Here is a 16,631-nt window from a genome sequence, read left to right as displayed (position 1 = left end):
ATTTAATGAATATCTATCTTCATACTCTGGCTTATAAATTTAAAGAAGTTCTAAAATACAAGAGAGATTCACTTTATCTAGCTTTCATAGCAACATTTTTGTTTATGTGTATTTATTTTATCCAGCTGTAGCTTTTTGCTCTGAGTCATCATATAAAAGCCTCATAGAATGCAATAATCTTTTCCAGAAAATAGTACAAAATGTAGCCCAAAGATTTCAATTGTAGTTTATTTTGCCACAAATTTGTATTTGTGTGAATGCCCAAATAATGTTTTCATTACATAGAGTATTAAAATTATACATTTCTTCATGAATTACAAAATATATATATTCAACTATATAGTTCTATCAGTATTGTGCCTTTTTCTCTTATTCAAATATTTTTCAAGAAAATTCCTTTGTTTTAGTGATATAAGTCAGAAAACAAAGCTTAAAAACCAGTATTAAACATATTACTCTATTGAATATCTTATCTATTTTTTTTATTAACTATTACATCAATTTTGTTTTTCAGTATCTTTCATTCACTTATTCATTCAATAATACACATTGAACATTTGCTCAGTGATAATGTTGTTCCAGACTTTGTGGATCTCTTGATGCACTGTGGAGTTTACTTTTTATTGGGAGAACCTTAGAGTGAATGAGCAAACAAAAATATCACAGTTATTTATTATATATTTATTTCAGATAGTGTACCATGAGAAATCTTTCATCTCTATTGTTTGAAGCTTAAATTGAAAAATAAAATATATACAGGAAAGTGTACATCATAAATGTACAATGCAGTGCATTTGTATACATTGAGCACATGATTGCCACCAGCACTGCGATCAAGAAACAGAATATTTTCAGCTCCCCAGAAGTCCTCCTCAAGTTCCCTTCTAGTTACTACCTCCCCAACAAAGGATACATTAGCTTAACTTCTAACAGCCTGTGTTAGTTTTGCCTGTGTTTGTACTTCATATAAAGGGTATCATTTGGTATATATTCTTTTGTGTCCAAATGAGGATAAATCAGTTTGGATATGTAGTAGTCTACTATTTAGGAAACATGTCAGTGTATATTCCTAGGTAGAGAAGAGACTATAGCCAGACTAGATGAGAAAATTTCACAGACATTTAAAAGTGAATAAGGTGTATAAATACAAAGAATATTAGCTTTAAAATTATAAGATGATTATAGGAATTACTTGGTGGTCCAGTGGTTGGAACTCTGTGCTTCCACTGCAGGGGGCATGGGTGCGATCCCTGGTTGGGATACTAAGATCCCGCATGCCGTGAGGCACATGAAGATCTGGAATGGGAGATTTTTTTAGATGGGAGATATTTTTTCTATCTACAAAGAAAGAAAAATTAAAAAAATAGAAAAATTAAAAAAAATTATAAGATGATTTACAAGAGTCAATGTTTAGCTTTCTATTTAATTGAGTTAGATAGAAGGAGGAAGCCAGAAGTTTCCCAGATGAGAAACACACACACATATACACGGATATATAAAAGCATACACTCACATATACATACATATATATTTATGCATATCTGCATTGTGATTGAGAACCTTAAGGAAGTTTACTGAGATATAGGAGAGGAAATATTTCAGAGAACAGCATATCTTTCCAAACTTTGACATACTTCCTGTAGTTAAACTCCAGGAAGCCCAGGACCTGTGTCTTGGAAATACTGCAGAGGCAGCTGCGAAGGATGAGAAAGAATGATGGGGGTGGGGGCAGAAGATGAGACTCCTTCACCAAAAACAGTTTCTCCTACTTCAGCAAGAACAGTTTAGATGCATATATGTACAATACCTGCCTTAAAATAACTCGTCTCCTCATGAAAACAAAACAATTCCCATCTTTCAGCCAAACTGAATAAATCCTCTTGATCTACACTTATTTTTCCATCTAGAATCTGAAGTGAAAACTGTTCAGATGAGTGCTTGGCAAATCAAACCTTTGCAGTGCTTACAGTAATTCTTGGGATGAAATGATAGGATTTTCGATACATTTCATCACACGTCATCAGTGAAGACTAACTGTGGAATTGCTTTATAATAAAGCAATTTACAAAGCAGTTCTTGTATCTCAGACTGTGTGAGTATAGGTTTCTGGGAGTTCTATAAGTTTAAAAGAAAAGATTGTTGGAATATTTATCTCATTATAAACAGAGCTACACTCTGCAGATTAGCCTTTGGTAGGTTATGGGAAAAATAGCTTCACATAGTAGACATAGTTACTCAAATATGTTTGTTTTTAATCAGTCTCTGAATGTGAGAAGTATAGGATAAGAAAGTATAGTATCAAATAATTTAAGTATGAAGAAGTAATGACAAAAAATATTTCCATTAGATAACTGAGTTAATGCCATACAGACTGAAAGTGAGATTTACCTAGACAATATAACATGAATAATTATTCATTTACTACTTCATGATATTCTGGTTCTTTCTGATTTTGGTGGTTGTAAGTTTAATCTTTATTGAAAAACTGTTTTTTAATTCTTTGTGTTTAGGACTATCGTGCCATCATTGAAAAACTTCCAGAGGATGACAAACCTAGTTTCTTTGGTCTACCTGCCAATATTGCTCGTTCATCTCAGCGTATGATCAGTTCTCAGGTAACATAAAGAAGCATATATGTTTTAGAAAAAATGTTGCTACTGAGCCTAAAGGAAACATTACATTTTATTTAATACTACAGATCTACATGCTTTTATTTAATTCTTTAATTTTATTTAATACAATAGATTCCAGTCTTACCTTAAATAAATTTTAAATGAGCCAAATAGTTCTATCTCAATACATTTGTTAAAATTAGTAAAATAACACTGAACACTATCAATTTTATCCAAAATGTATTGGCTTTACTCCTGTGATTTATCTTATTAAGGGTACTTTAAATTTAATTTATGTAATTGAATGTCACTAAATTTGATATTTTCATAACAAATATCAGATATAGAGATATAATTTGCATAAAAGATAAATATTTCATATTTATGACTGAATGTTGTAAAACATTGAGGGAAATATGGATTTTTAAATTATTGAGACATAGAAAAACATTAGCCATGAACACTGTATATTCTAGCTTCTATTGAGAACAAATAATTAAGAGCTAACATTTATTGACCTTTAACTGTGTGCCTGAAAGTGTTTTAAATACCTTATACTCAGAAACTTTAGTCTTTGTAAACTCTATGAGATAAGATCTATTACTTTTCCTTCTCAGTACTTGAGGAAACTGAAATGGAGAGAGTTAAGTTATTTACCCAAGATCACAGAGCCAGTAAAAGGTAGAACCAGTATTTAAACTGTCTGTCTGAGTAAAGACATGGCCTCTGCACCATGTGCTACAACTGCTCCTCAGGCATAAATCTACTGCTAAGTACGTGCACCAAATTGTGAACTGTTACATAGGTTCATTGTGGGTCAGTGTATGGAAGATTCTTATTGCTCTTAAAAGTTTACTTTTGGTAATTTACCGGCATCCTAGCTAGATTACTTTACCTTATTTAGCTGTACTGTTTTGTACTTTTTGCTATTTTAAACAACATTTATAAAATTGGTAATGTTTTCTGTCTTATTATTCACTAAATTTTTTCTCTCCTATTATTCACTAAATTGTTCATTGTGGAATTGTAATGTTCATTCTCACATCTTAGTAAAAAAGGTGTTTGAGTATATAAATATATGCTCATTTGCATAATGTGTAAATAAGTATAAATGTTTTCTGGAACAAATAAGATCTTAACAACATCTTCCTCTACGCTAGCTGAAGATGCTTTCTAATTCCTTTTCCCTTTCTCATGCAAAGTGTTAAGTCAGATACACCCATGAAGGAATGAAACTCCTACATGTCCCTTAGCTTCATAACATATATGATTACACTCTGTTCTTTCCCCTCCATGTTTTTTGTTGACCTGAGATAGTTATTTTTCAATAATCCCATCAATAACATATAAGAGGGCTTCCCTGGTGGTGCAGTGGTTGAGAGTCTGCCTGCCAATGCAGGGGATACGGGTTCATGCCCCGGTCCAGGAAGATCCCACATGCCACAGAGCGGCTGGGCCCATGAGCCATGGCTGCTGAGCCTGTGCGTCTGGAGCCTGTGCTCCACAACAAGAGAGGCCACAACACTGAGAGGGCCACGTACAGAAAACAAACAAACAAACAATAACATATAAGAATTGCATATGTACCTTTGTGTGTACTTGTTTGTGTTGTATATGTTTGTGTATAATTTTACAACAATGCTTAAGCAAAAAAGGTTAAAACAATCAAAAGGTCATTAAAAGAATAAAAGGTTATTTCATAGAATTCAAGAAGAGTATTTACTGTGGGACTCTTATCAGAAGAAATCAAGAGTCTGTCTTAAAAGTCCTGTTATTAATGTGGCTTTCACAACTTCTAATGTCAGTATCATTCAGCTTCTGAAAGAATCTCCTTTAACCCAGCTTGGATCAAATGTCTAATGAAGGGAAAAGAGTAACCTAGGATAGATATGGCCTTAGAGACTTCTGGGAAGGATATAAGACAAGAAATACAGAATATTGAGCATCTTCATCTTATGGAGAGGCCCACCAACCACCTATATGTGTACCTTCTTTTGCTCCTGGGCCATGTATGGCTGCCACTGATAAGAGCCCAGACTGAGAGGACCGTCATGGCACTAAGTCATAGCCTTAGTTTCCCAAAGATCTTCTGTTACATTTTAGTCACACAGGTACAGGGCTTGCGTGGTATGCTAACATGAAGCTCATCAGTCTAAGTGGAATCCCAGGGATCAGGGGTTTCATAGCAAACTAGGCAGACAAACATTTTACATTTATCGTACCTCTGTAGTTTCTAAGAAAGTAGTACTGTAGGAAGGCAGACTCCAATCTCATTTTCCCAGATAGTCCTGAGACAACCCAGCCTTCATTTTTACTTTTTACTTTTTCTAGTTAGTATACCAAAGAATTCTCTAAAAGTTATTTTACTATGATCTAATCTCTGCTATTTTTTCTTGCCTTAGTATTTAAATATTTATAAATATTTATTAGATGAAAAGAGGGTAACATGTTCTTCCTTAAAGTTTTTTGGTGATACATACTCTCTTAATATTTATATTTTAACTGTCAGTCCATTTTACTGTTAATTTACTTAACTGTGTAACAATGCTTTATTTTAGTTTTTATACTTAAACAGCTTTCAGAGTACATCAATTACTGCAACATTTCTTTTTCCTAATTATAAACATATATATATAAACTGATAAAATTTCTATATTTAGAGCTTTTCACTCCAAGTCACATTTGGAGCCGCACTTAGAATGCTTGGCCTTCTTGAAAGTGAGTGTTCAGATATGAAGCAGTCTGAATGACACTGAGTAGATTTCAAAAAAAATATTATTGATCATATACAAGTTCAGGGATGTGGAACTGATGTTGAAGCAGGTATTTGATGATTTGGCATTTTTAAATTAATTGAGTACATCCATACTAGGCAGATACCACAAGTGGTGTTTACTACAGTGTTAATGATACTTATGTTCGGTGCTGTGAGTCAGCTTTTTGTTTGTTTGCTGATGTAGTGATATTTATCACATTATGTATTTATAGTACAGTATTATTGCTTATATTCATTCTACTGTGCATTAGATCTTTATGGCTTATTACTGCTTGTTTTAAGTTTGTACCCTTAAACACAATTACTCTTATCCCTGCCACCCCTACCCCTGGTAACCATCATTTTGCTCTCTGTTTTTTACATGCTTAACTTTTTAGATTCAATACTTGACTTTCTTTGACTTATCTCACATAGCATAATGTACTTAAGGTGCATCTACATTGTCACAAATGGAAGGATGTCCTCCTTTCTTGTGGCTAAATAATATTCCATAGTGTATATATTCTACATCTTTTTTATCCATTCTTCATTAATGGTCACTTGGGTTGTTTTCATATCTTGGCTATTGGGAATAATGCAGCGATCATCGTGGGAGTGCTTATATCTTGTTGAAATCCTGTTTTCATTTCCTTTGAGTATATACCTAGAAGTGGAATTTCTAGGTCATATTATAGATCTATTTTTAATTTTTTGAGGAAATTCCTTACTGTTTTCCATAGTGGCTGCACCAATTCACACTACCACCAACAGTGCATGAAGGTCCCCCTTTCTCAACATCCTTGCCAACACTGTTTTTTTTTTATCTTTTGATGATAGCCATTATGACAGGTATGAGGTGATAACCTCATTGTGATTTGCATTTGTATTTCTCTGATAATTACTGATGGTGAGCATCTTTTCACATATCTATTGGCCATTTTGATGTACTCTTCAGAGAAACGTCTCTTTTGTTCTTCTGCCCATTTTTTAATTGGATTTTTTTGTGATTAAATTGGCTCACTCTTTATATATTTTGGATATTAACCCCTTATCTAGTTAGATAGCCTCATCCACCAGAGGGCAGACAGCAGAAGCAAGAAAAACTACAATCCTGCAGCCTGTGGAACAAAAACCACATACACAGAAAGATAGACAAGAAAAGGCAGAGGGCTATGTACCAGATGAAGGAACAAGATAGAACCCTAGAAAAACAACTAAATGAAGTGGAGATAGGCAACCTTCCAGATAAAAATTTCAGAATAATGATAGTAAAGATGATACAGGATCTTGGAAAAGTATGCAGGCAAAGATTGAGAAGATGCAAGAAATGTTTAACAAAGACCTAGAAGAATTAAAGAAAAACAAACAGATATGAACAATACAATAAGTGAAATGAAAAATACACTAGAAGGAATCAATAGCAGAATAAATGAGGCAGAAGAACAGATAAGTGACCTGGAAGGCAGAATGGTGGAATTCATTGCTGCGGAACAGAATAAAGATAAAAGAATGAAAAGAAATGAAGACAGCCTAAGAGACCCCTGGGACAACATTAAACACAACAACATTTGCATTATAGGGGCCCTGGAAGGAGAAGAGAGAGAAAAAGGACTTGAGAAAATATTTGAAGAGATTATAGTCAAAAACTTACCTAACATGGGAAAGGAAATAGCCACCCAAGTCCTAGAAATGAGGAGAGTCCCATACAGGATAAACCCAAGGAGAAACATGCTGAGACACATAGTAATCAAATTGGCAAAAATTAAAGACAAAGAAAAATTATTGAAAGCAACAAGGGAAAAACGAAAAATAACATACAAGGAAACTCCCATAAGGTTAACAGCTGATTTTTCAACAGAAACTCTACAAGCCACAAGGGAGAGGCATGGCATATTTAAAGTGATGAAAGGGAAGAACCTACAAGCAACATTACTCTACCTGGCAAGGATCTCATTCAGATTCGATGGAGAAATCAAAAGCTTTACAGACAAACAAATGCTTAGAGAATTCAGCACCACCAAACCAGCTCTACAACAAATGATAAAGGAACTTCTCTAAGTGGGAAACACAAGAGAAGAAAAGGACCTACAAAAACAAACCCAATACAATTAAGAAAATGGTAATAGGAACATACATATCAATAATTACCTTAAACGTGAATGTATCAAATGCTCCAACCAAAAGACACAGGCTTGCTGAATGGATACAAAAACAAGACCCATATATATGCTGTCTACAAGAGACCCACTTCAGACCTAGGGACACATACAGACTGAAAGTGAGGGGATGGAAAAAGATATTCCATGCCAATGGAAATCAAAAGAAAGCTGGAGTAGCAATGCTCATATCAGATAAAATAGACTTTAGAATAAAGAATGTTACAAGAGACAAGGAAGGACACTACATAATGATCAAGGGATCAATCCAAGAAGATATAACAGTTATAAATATATATGCACCCAACATAGGAGCACCGCAATACATAAGGCAACTGCTAACAGCTATAAAAGAGGAAATTGGCAGTAACACAATAATAGTGGGAGACTTTAACACCTAATTTACACCAATGGACAGATCATGCAAACAGAAAATTAATAAGGAAACACAAGCTTTAAATGACACAAGAGACCAGATAGATTCAATTGATATTTATAGGACATTCCATCCAAAAATAGCAGATTACACTTTCTTCTCAAGTGCTTATGGAACATTCTCCAGGATAGATCACATCTTGGGTCACAACTCAATCCTCAGTAAATTTAAGAAAACTGAAATTATGTCAAGCATCTTTTCTGACCACAACGCTATGAGATTAGAAATCACAGGGAAAAAAATGTAAAAAACACAAAAACACAGAGGCTAAACAATACATTACTAAATAACCAAGAGATCACTGAAGAAATCAAGGAGGAAGTGAAAAAATACCTAGAGACAAATGACAATGGAAAAACAATGATCCAAAACCTATGGGATGCAGCAAAAGCAGTTCTAAGAGGGAAGATTATAGCAATACAAACCTACCTGAAGAAACAACAAACATCTCAAATAAACACTAACATTACACCTAAAGGAACTAGAGAAAGAAGAACAAACAAAACCCAAAGTTAGTAGAAGGAAGGAAATCATAGAGATCAGAGCAGAAATAAATGAAATAGTAACAAAGAAAACAATAGCAAAAAGATCAGTAAAACTAAAAACTAGTTCTTTGAGAAGATAAGTAAAATTGATATACCATTAGCCAGACTCATCAAGAAAAAGAGGGAGAAGACCCAAATCAATAAAATTAGAAATGAAAAAGAAGTCATAAGAGACACCGCAGAAATGCAAAGCATCCTAAGAGACTACTACAAGCAACTCTATCCCCAAAAAATGGACAACATGGAGGAAATGGACAAATTCCTAGAAAGGTATAACCTTCTAAGACTGAACCAGGAAGAAAGAAAAAATATGAACAGACCAACCACAAGATACGAAATTGAAAATGTGATTGAAAATCTTCCAATATACAAAAGTCCAGGACCAGGTGGCTTCACAGGTGAATTCTATCAAACATTTAGAGAGGAGCTAACACCCATCCTTCTCAAACTCTTCCAAAATATTGCAGAGGAAGGAACACTCCCAAACTCATTCTGAGGTGACCATCACCCTGATACCAAAACCAGACAAAGATACTACAAAAAAAGACGTTTACAGACCAGTATCACTCATGAGTATAGATGCAAAAATCCTCAACTAAATCTAGCAAACAGAATCCAACAACACATTCAAAGGATCATACACCATGATCACGTGGGATTTATCCCAGGGATGGAAGGATTCTTCAGTATACACAAGTCAATCAATGTGATACACTATATTAACAAATTGAAGAATAAAAACCATATGATCATCTCAATAGATGCAGAAAAAGCTTTTGACAAAATTCACCCATTTATGATAAAAACTCTCCAGAAAGTGGGCATAGAGGGAACCTACCTAAACATTATAAAGGCCGTATATGACAAACCCACAGCCAACATCTTTCTCAATGGTGAAAAACAAACCAATTCCACTAAGATCAGGAACAAGACAAGGTTGCTCACTCTCATCACTATTATTCAACACTGTTTTGGAAGTTTTAGCCACAGCAATCAGAGAAGAAAAAGAATTAAAAGAAATCCAAATCAGAAAAGAAGAAGTAAAGCTGTCACTGTTTGAGGATGACATGATACTATACACAGAGAATCCTAAAGATACTACCAGAAAACTACTAGAGCTTATCAATGAATTTGGTAAAGTAGCAGGATACAAAATTAATGCACAGTAGTCTCTTGCATTCCTATACACTAACAATGAAAAATCTGAAAGAGAAATTAAGGAAACACAATCACTTAACGCTGAAACAAAAAGAATAAAATACCTAGGAATAAATCTACCTAGGGAGACAAAAGACCTGTATGCAGAAAACTATAAGACACTGATGACAGAAATCAAAGATGATACAAACAGATGGAGAGATATACCATGTTCTTGGATTGTAATAAACAATATTGTAAAAATGACTATACTACCCAAAGCAATCTATAGATTCAATGCAATCCCTATCAAATTACCAATGGCATTGTTTACAGAACTAGAACAAAAAATCTTAAAGTTTTTATGGAGACACAAAAGACCCCAAATAGCGAAAGTGGTCTTGAGGGGAAAAAAATGGAGCTGGAGGTATAAGACTTGTGACTTCAGACTTTACTACAAAGCTACAGTAATCAAGAAAATATGGTACTGGCACAAAATCAGAATTATAGATCTGTGGAACAGGATAGAAAGCCCAGAGATAAACCCACATACCTATGGTCAACTAATCTATGACAGAGGAGGCAAGGATATACAATGGAGAAAAGACAGCCTCTTCTATAAGTGGTTCTGGGAAAACTGGACAGCTACATGTAAAAGTATGAAATTAGAACAGTCCCTAACACCATACACAAACATAAACTCAAAATGATTTAGAGACCTAAATGTAAGACTGGACATTATAAAACTCTTAGAGGAAAACATAGGAAGAACACTCTTTGACACAAATCACAGCAAGATCTTTTTTGATCCAACTCCTAGGGTAATGGAAATAAAAACAAAAATAAACAAAGGAACCTAATGAAACTTAAAAGCTTTTTCACAGCAAAGGAAACTACAAATGAGATGAAAAGACAATCTTCAGAAAGGGAGAAAATATTTGCTAATGAATCAACTTACAGAGGATTAATCTCCAAAGTATATAAACAGCTCATGCAGCTCAATATTAAAAAACCAAACAACCCAATCCAAACATGGGCAGAAGATCTAAAGAGACATTTCTCCAAAGAAGACATACGGTTAGCCAAGAAACACTTGAAAAGCTGCTCAACATCACTAATTATTAGAGAAACGCAAATCAAAACTACAATGAGGTATTACCTCACACCAGTTAGAATGCGCATAATCAGAAAATCTACAAACAACAAATGCTGGAAAGGGTGTGGAAAAAAGGGAACCGTCTTGCACTGTTGGTGGGAATGTAAATTGTTAGAGCCACTCTGGGGAACAGTATGGAGGCTCCTTAAAAAACTAAAATAGAATTACCATATGACCCAGCAATCCCACTACTGGGCATATACCCAGACAAAACCATAATTCAGAAAGGCACATTCACCCCAATGTTCATTGCAGCACTATTTACAATAGCCAAGACATGGAAGCAACCTAAATGCTCATCGACAGACGAATGGATTAAGATGTGGTACATATATACAATGGAATACTATTCAGCCATAAAAAGGAATGAAATTGTGTCATTTGTAGAGACGTGGCTGGATCTAGAGACTGTCATACAGAGTGAAGTAAATCAGAATGAGAAAAAACAATTTCATATATTAACACATATATGTGGAACCTAGAAAAATAGTACAGATGAACCAGTTTGCAGAGCAGAAATTGAGACAGAGATGTAGAGGACAAATGTATGGACACCAAGGGGGGATAGTGGCGGGGGTTGGGTGGGGGGATGTGATGAATTGGGAGATTGGGATTGACATGTACACATTAATATGTATAAAATGGATAAGTAATAAGAACCTGCTGTATAAAATAAATAAATAAAATTCAAAATTCCAAAAAAAAACCCCTTATCTGTTATATGGTTTGCAAAAATTTTCTCCCCTTCTGTAAGTTGTCTTTTCATTTTGTTAATTGTTTGTTTTGCTGTGCAGAAACTTTTGAGTTGGATGTAGTCACATGTGTTGATTTTTGCTGTTGTTGTTTGTCCTTTTCGTGTCATATTCAAAACATCATTGCCAAGACATTGCTTCTTCCCTGTGTTTTCTTCTATGAGTTTTATGGTATCAGGTCTTATGTTTAAGTCTTTGATCCATTTTGAGTTAATTTTTGTGAGTGACATGAAATAGGGGCACAATTTCATTGCTCTGCATGCATTTCTCCAGTTTTTCTGGCACCATTTATTGAAGAGCTATTCTTTCCCCACTGGGTATTCTTGGCTCCCTTGTCAAATATTAGTTGACTGTATATAGTGGAATTTAATTCTGGGCCTTCTATTCTGTTCCATTGGTAACACAAACAGACACAAAAAAGTGTCCGTTTTTGTGCTGGCATAATATTGTTTGGTTCTTTTTTAGAATTTCAGTCTCTTTAGTAAAGTACTCCTTCTGTTTATTAATTTTATTCCTAAAGTCATTGTATTGCCATTTTAGGTTTTCCTGTAGCTCAGTGAATTTCTTCGTAACAGCTATTTTTTTAACATCTTTATTGGAGTATAATTGCTTTACAATGGTGCATTAGTTTCTGCTTTATAACAAAGTGAATCAGCTATACATATACATATATACCCATATCTCATCCCTCTTGCGTCTCCCTCCCACCCTTCCTATCCCACCCCTCTAGGTGGTCACAAAGCACTGAGCTGATCTCCCTGTGCTATGCAGCTGCTTCCCACTAGCTATCTATTTTACCTTATAACAGCTATTTTCAGTTAGATTGCAATATTCCGTGTTTGGGGGTTTGGTTGCTGGAAAACTGCCACTTTCTTTTTGTGATAGTGTGTTACTGTGATTTTTCAAAGTGTTTGATGAAAAGTGTCTCTGCCATCACATTTGAAGTAGTGAGCATCTTTCTCATTTAGGCAAGACTGTTTACTTTGGTTCTAACAGCTCAATAGCTTGATAATTAGGAGCCTTTTTTTTGTTTTCCAGAAGGTGGTGCTATAGCACAAGTTTTTGTTTTTTATTGGCGCTGACTCACTGCTGCTAAGGTGGGGAACAGGAACCTGTAAAAAAAACAAAAACCTGGCCAAAAATTTTTTTAAAGCTTGACAACAGAGTTGGGGGAGGTATGTACTTAGCACTAGGGGCATTGGGTGTGCCCATGGCCCAGGAAGGGAGCTTCACTTTGGAGGGTCTCAGAAGTCCTAGGGCCAGAATCCAAGGGCAGACAGCAGTAAAGGCTTTCCTTCAGATCTCTTTGTCTGCCTACCTCCCTTTTCCTTTTCTGCCCCCAGTCACTGCACTCTCTCCTCAGAGAGAGCAGTGAGTCCCTCCTCCTGAAGAATGTGTCTAGGCCCACCCCCACTCACTGACTTTACTCTCCACCTCCTCTGCCAGAAAGGTTGTGCTGTCCTGCTGCCAGACATGCCTCTGCCACCTTCAGCTCCACAGCCACTACCCTCATTCTGCTGCGTCCACCCACTTTCAGGTGCATGTATGTGTAGATCTATCTCTCAGGTGTCCTGGTATGATGTGAATAGGTGCTTTTTTCAGTTAGAGATGTCCAATTAGTTGTAAATCAAAAAGTAGAGAAAAAAGGAATGACTCACACTGCCATGATGCTGTCAGTCGCTCCCAATTTTTTTTTTAATGTGTTGCAATATATACACAATAAGGTGTTTCATCCACATAAGCTATTACAGTATCCCTTTTTCCTTCAACTCTTCCACCATCTTATAAATGTTGTATGGGTGCTGTTGCATTAGTCAAAATGTGAATGTCAAAAGGAAGAAGCTTTGGGTTTTATTTTTGATGGTGGGGAGGGGAAGATATCAACTTGATGTGTTAATTTGATGGGTAAATGAATAATATTTATTATTTGTAATAATAATAATATTTATTTGAGGTGTCCACGTAATACCTAGTTGAAAATGTCTAGTAGGAATTTTGACTAAACAAACACAGGAGAGAATTCAGGTATACATTTAATTTAAAAAGAGGTTGACAAACAGCAACACATCTATTGGAGTTGTAGCCATGGGAATGAGAGATTATTAGGGAACATTGATAGAGCAGGAAGAAAGAGTGCCTGAAGGTAGATCCCTGGGAAATACCTACATTTAACATATGTTTAGAGCTGGAAAGATCTTAGCAAGGGTAAACTACAGTCAGAAAATAAGACGATCAGAAGAATTTTAAAGGAGAGTTCCAAGGTGATGGGAACGTATGGCAATGGTTTTAAGTGGAGTGGAGAAGGAGTTCTAAGTGCTAAATGTTGATCAGAGTTGAGAATGTCATGGGCCTTGACCAGGTTTTCAAGACTTTCTAGAGCCTCTTCCTGTAGAAAGTTAGAGGGTGGAAATAAAATTGCAGTGTTTGGGGAGGCAGGAGGTGGGGCAGTGGGTGAAAAAGTGGTGCAAATGAATAGAGGTGATTAATTTAGAAGTTTAGCACTGACCAAAACCTATGTCTCAGCCAAAACACTTAAAAAGAAAAGGCGAAAATGTGGTAATTTAATGTGAATACAAGATTCAGGGAGACATTACTGTTGGAAGAGACTGGAGTATGTTTTTTTCCTGTATTATGTTATGGGATTGTGAGTTACTTCAGGGTAGAGAACACCACCTGTTTGCTGATTGTACCCTAGTACTTTCCACTGAGTATTGCTATGATTTTAAAGATGTATTTTACATTTAAAGCAACCATAAATATTGTTTCAGTTGATTTGTAAACAAAATGCTTTAAAATATTTCTATTAGCTTTTTGGGTAAATGCATTTCCAAGTTCCTTTTTTTACCTCATTTCTTTTGGAACTGCCCTTGTCACCACTTTTTGCTTGTTTAAATATTTTGTTCAATACCCTGTCCAAAGTTCACCCTCTTCATGAAGTGTTTCTGTTGATCCTGTGGTATTTTTTACTTTTATACATGCTCAACTATCCAACACTAATTGCCTCCAGTGTACCTTGGTCATAAAATAGATTTTAGAAATGTAGAGATGAATAAAAATAGTCCCTGTTCTGAAGGAATTCCATCTAGTGGGGGGAAAAGATTATGAAAAAGTCCCCCTGCAATATAAAGGATAAAATAGAAGCATATATTCTAGTTACTTATGTACGTATCCTGAGAATTTGTATCTCAATGAATGTATGCACTTTTCACTTTTAATTGCTGAAGAAAATTTTTGAATGAATTAGAAGATTTTTTTTAGGGGGCTTCCCTGGTGGTGCAGTGGTTAAGAATCCACCTGCCAATGCAGGGGACACGGGTTCGAGCCCCTTTCCTGGAAGATCCCACATGCCGCAGAGCAACTAAGCCCACGTGCCACAACTGCTGAGCCTGTGTGCCTAAATCCTGTGCTCCGCAACAAGAGAAGCCACTGCAGTGAGAAGCCCACACACCACAACGTAGAGTAGCCGCCGCTCACCGCAATCAGAGAAAGCCAGCGCACAGCAACGAAGACCCAACACAGCCAAAAATAAACAAATAAATAAATTTTAAAAAAACAAAGATGATATTTTTTAACGTTTGCACAGAATTTGTGCAATTAAGCCAGTTCGAGTATGTGAGAGCACTTTAAAATTAAGCTAAATGAGGCTCTACTAAGGAAATCTTTAAAGCAGAAATTATACATCTCTTACAATTTCAGATTTATGAATGTTTGAAATTTTACTTTTTATAGTAAAAAAAAAGTTCGAGTTCCTACAGATTGTTTTGTTAAACAAAAGTTCTTTGTTTGAGAAAATGAAAGCCAAACATAATTAAGTTTAATATTTAAAATCATGTTCTTTAATGAATTAAGTTCAAAACTGTTATCATTAGTGTGTGTCCTTGTTTACCAAGATGAGGCAATATCTTCTCTAGGGGACATATATTGATTTTTGTCTGCCCAGATATATGAAGTAATTAAAATAGCACTCAATAAATAGTAGGTCTCAGTTTTTTGTTTGGTTCTGATAGAACTGTTAATGACAATGGCATTTTCCTTCATCTTTCACATCCCTTCTCCACTTGAACCAAAACTGAGCAGAAAACAGTACTCTTATCTCCTTGGTGAAGGTACACCAGCAAAGTCACTCAGATTTCTTCCCTGGATTAATATTCAGATTCTGAGACCAAAAAGGTGCTCTTTTCATTGGATTAGATAAATGGGAATATTAGAAATCTATTCTTGATTGTGGCCGTACTGGGAGTGAAAGAAGGATCAATAATAAGTTAACCTCAGGGATAGAGAGAGATGAAAAGAGCATTGTTTCTACTCTTACAACAACAGAAGAAGCCAAACCAAGTACATAACTTTTCTTGAACCTATCAGAGAGATGAATCAGCGGAACAACTAACTGAACTCTAAGGAGAGACAGGTGCCTGCAGGTGGTTACAAGACACAAGCATTTGTCCACCTGGAGCAGATGCAGCCAGGCCCTGGTAGGAATTAAACTTAATGAATTGGTCAAGGCCAAGTTCAGGCTGCTAGAAAATGAAGACCACAGATACAGGGTGAGTTCTTACCCTCTTAAAGCCTTTTTTCCCCATGGACCCCCAACTGGTGAGAGTACTTAGAAAACTTCCTTTGTAGTGGTGGCTGAGGGAAGGGAATCATGTCAGTTTGGGAGGAAGAGAGGCATGAAACTCTATCCCTATCTGCTTTATGGAGCAAAAGCCTTAATCTGTGGGGAGAGACAAAGAAACAAAACAACAAGGATAAAAACCACTGTTGCCCTTAGGGTACTGAAGAAAACTTGATGCAGCTAGGAGAAGGGAATAGAAAAAAAAAACCAACTCTCTACTCCTCTGTTAGGGGAAGGAATCTATGCCTGAACTACGCAGTTTGGAGGAGCAGAAGCAATGAGAAGGCCACATCCTTGAGACCCGTGGGTGCAGTATCTACCTAAGACTGAAGCCTAATCAGGACAACAAGAATGCTGCCATCTCTTCTTCTCTGCCATCAAGTAATAAGTAGCAGTGATTACACTGCTAGAAGGGTTATCATCAAGTGCAGACAGATCATCTCTGAGACATATTAGCAAACAGAAGA

The 16,631-nt window shown here is 35.7% G+C and overlaps 1 protein-coding gene across 2 annotated transcripts in view; it reads left to right on the top strand.

The window, feature by feature from the left end:
• Positions 1 to 16,631, top strand: part of DYNC2H1 (dynein cytoplasmic 2 heavy chain 1) — a 380,690-nt gene that overhangs the window by 248,790 nt on the left and 115,269 nt on the right. For both annotated transcript variants that reach the window (XM_059068297.2, XM_067038564.1), the window contains one exon: positions 2,511 to 2,615. In XM_059068297.2, the coding sequence (XP_058924280.1) occupies positions 2,511 to 2,615 (105 nt within the window). The remainder of the gene's footprint in view (positions 1 to 2,510; positions 2,616 to 16,631) is intronic.

This window comes from Kogia breviceps, chromosome 7 (genome assembly GCF_026419965.1).
Source record: "Kogia breviceps isolate mKogBre1 chromosome 7, mKogBre1 haplotype 1, whole genome shotgun sequence".
NCBI classification, from domain to species: domain Eukaryota; kingdom Metazoa; phylum Chordata; class Mammalia; order Artiodactyla; family Physeteridae; genus Kogia; species Kogia breviceps.
This window is presented reverse-complemented; position numbering and strand designations above follow the sequence as displayed.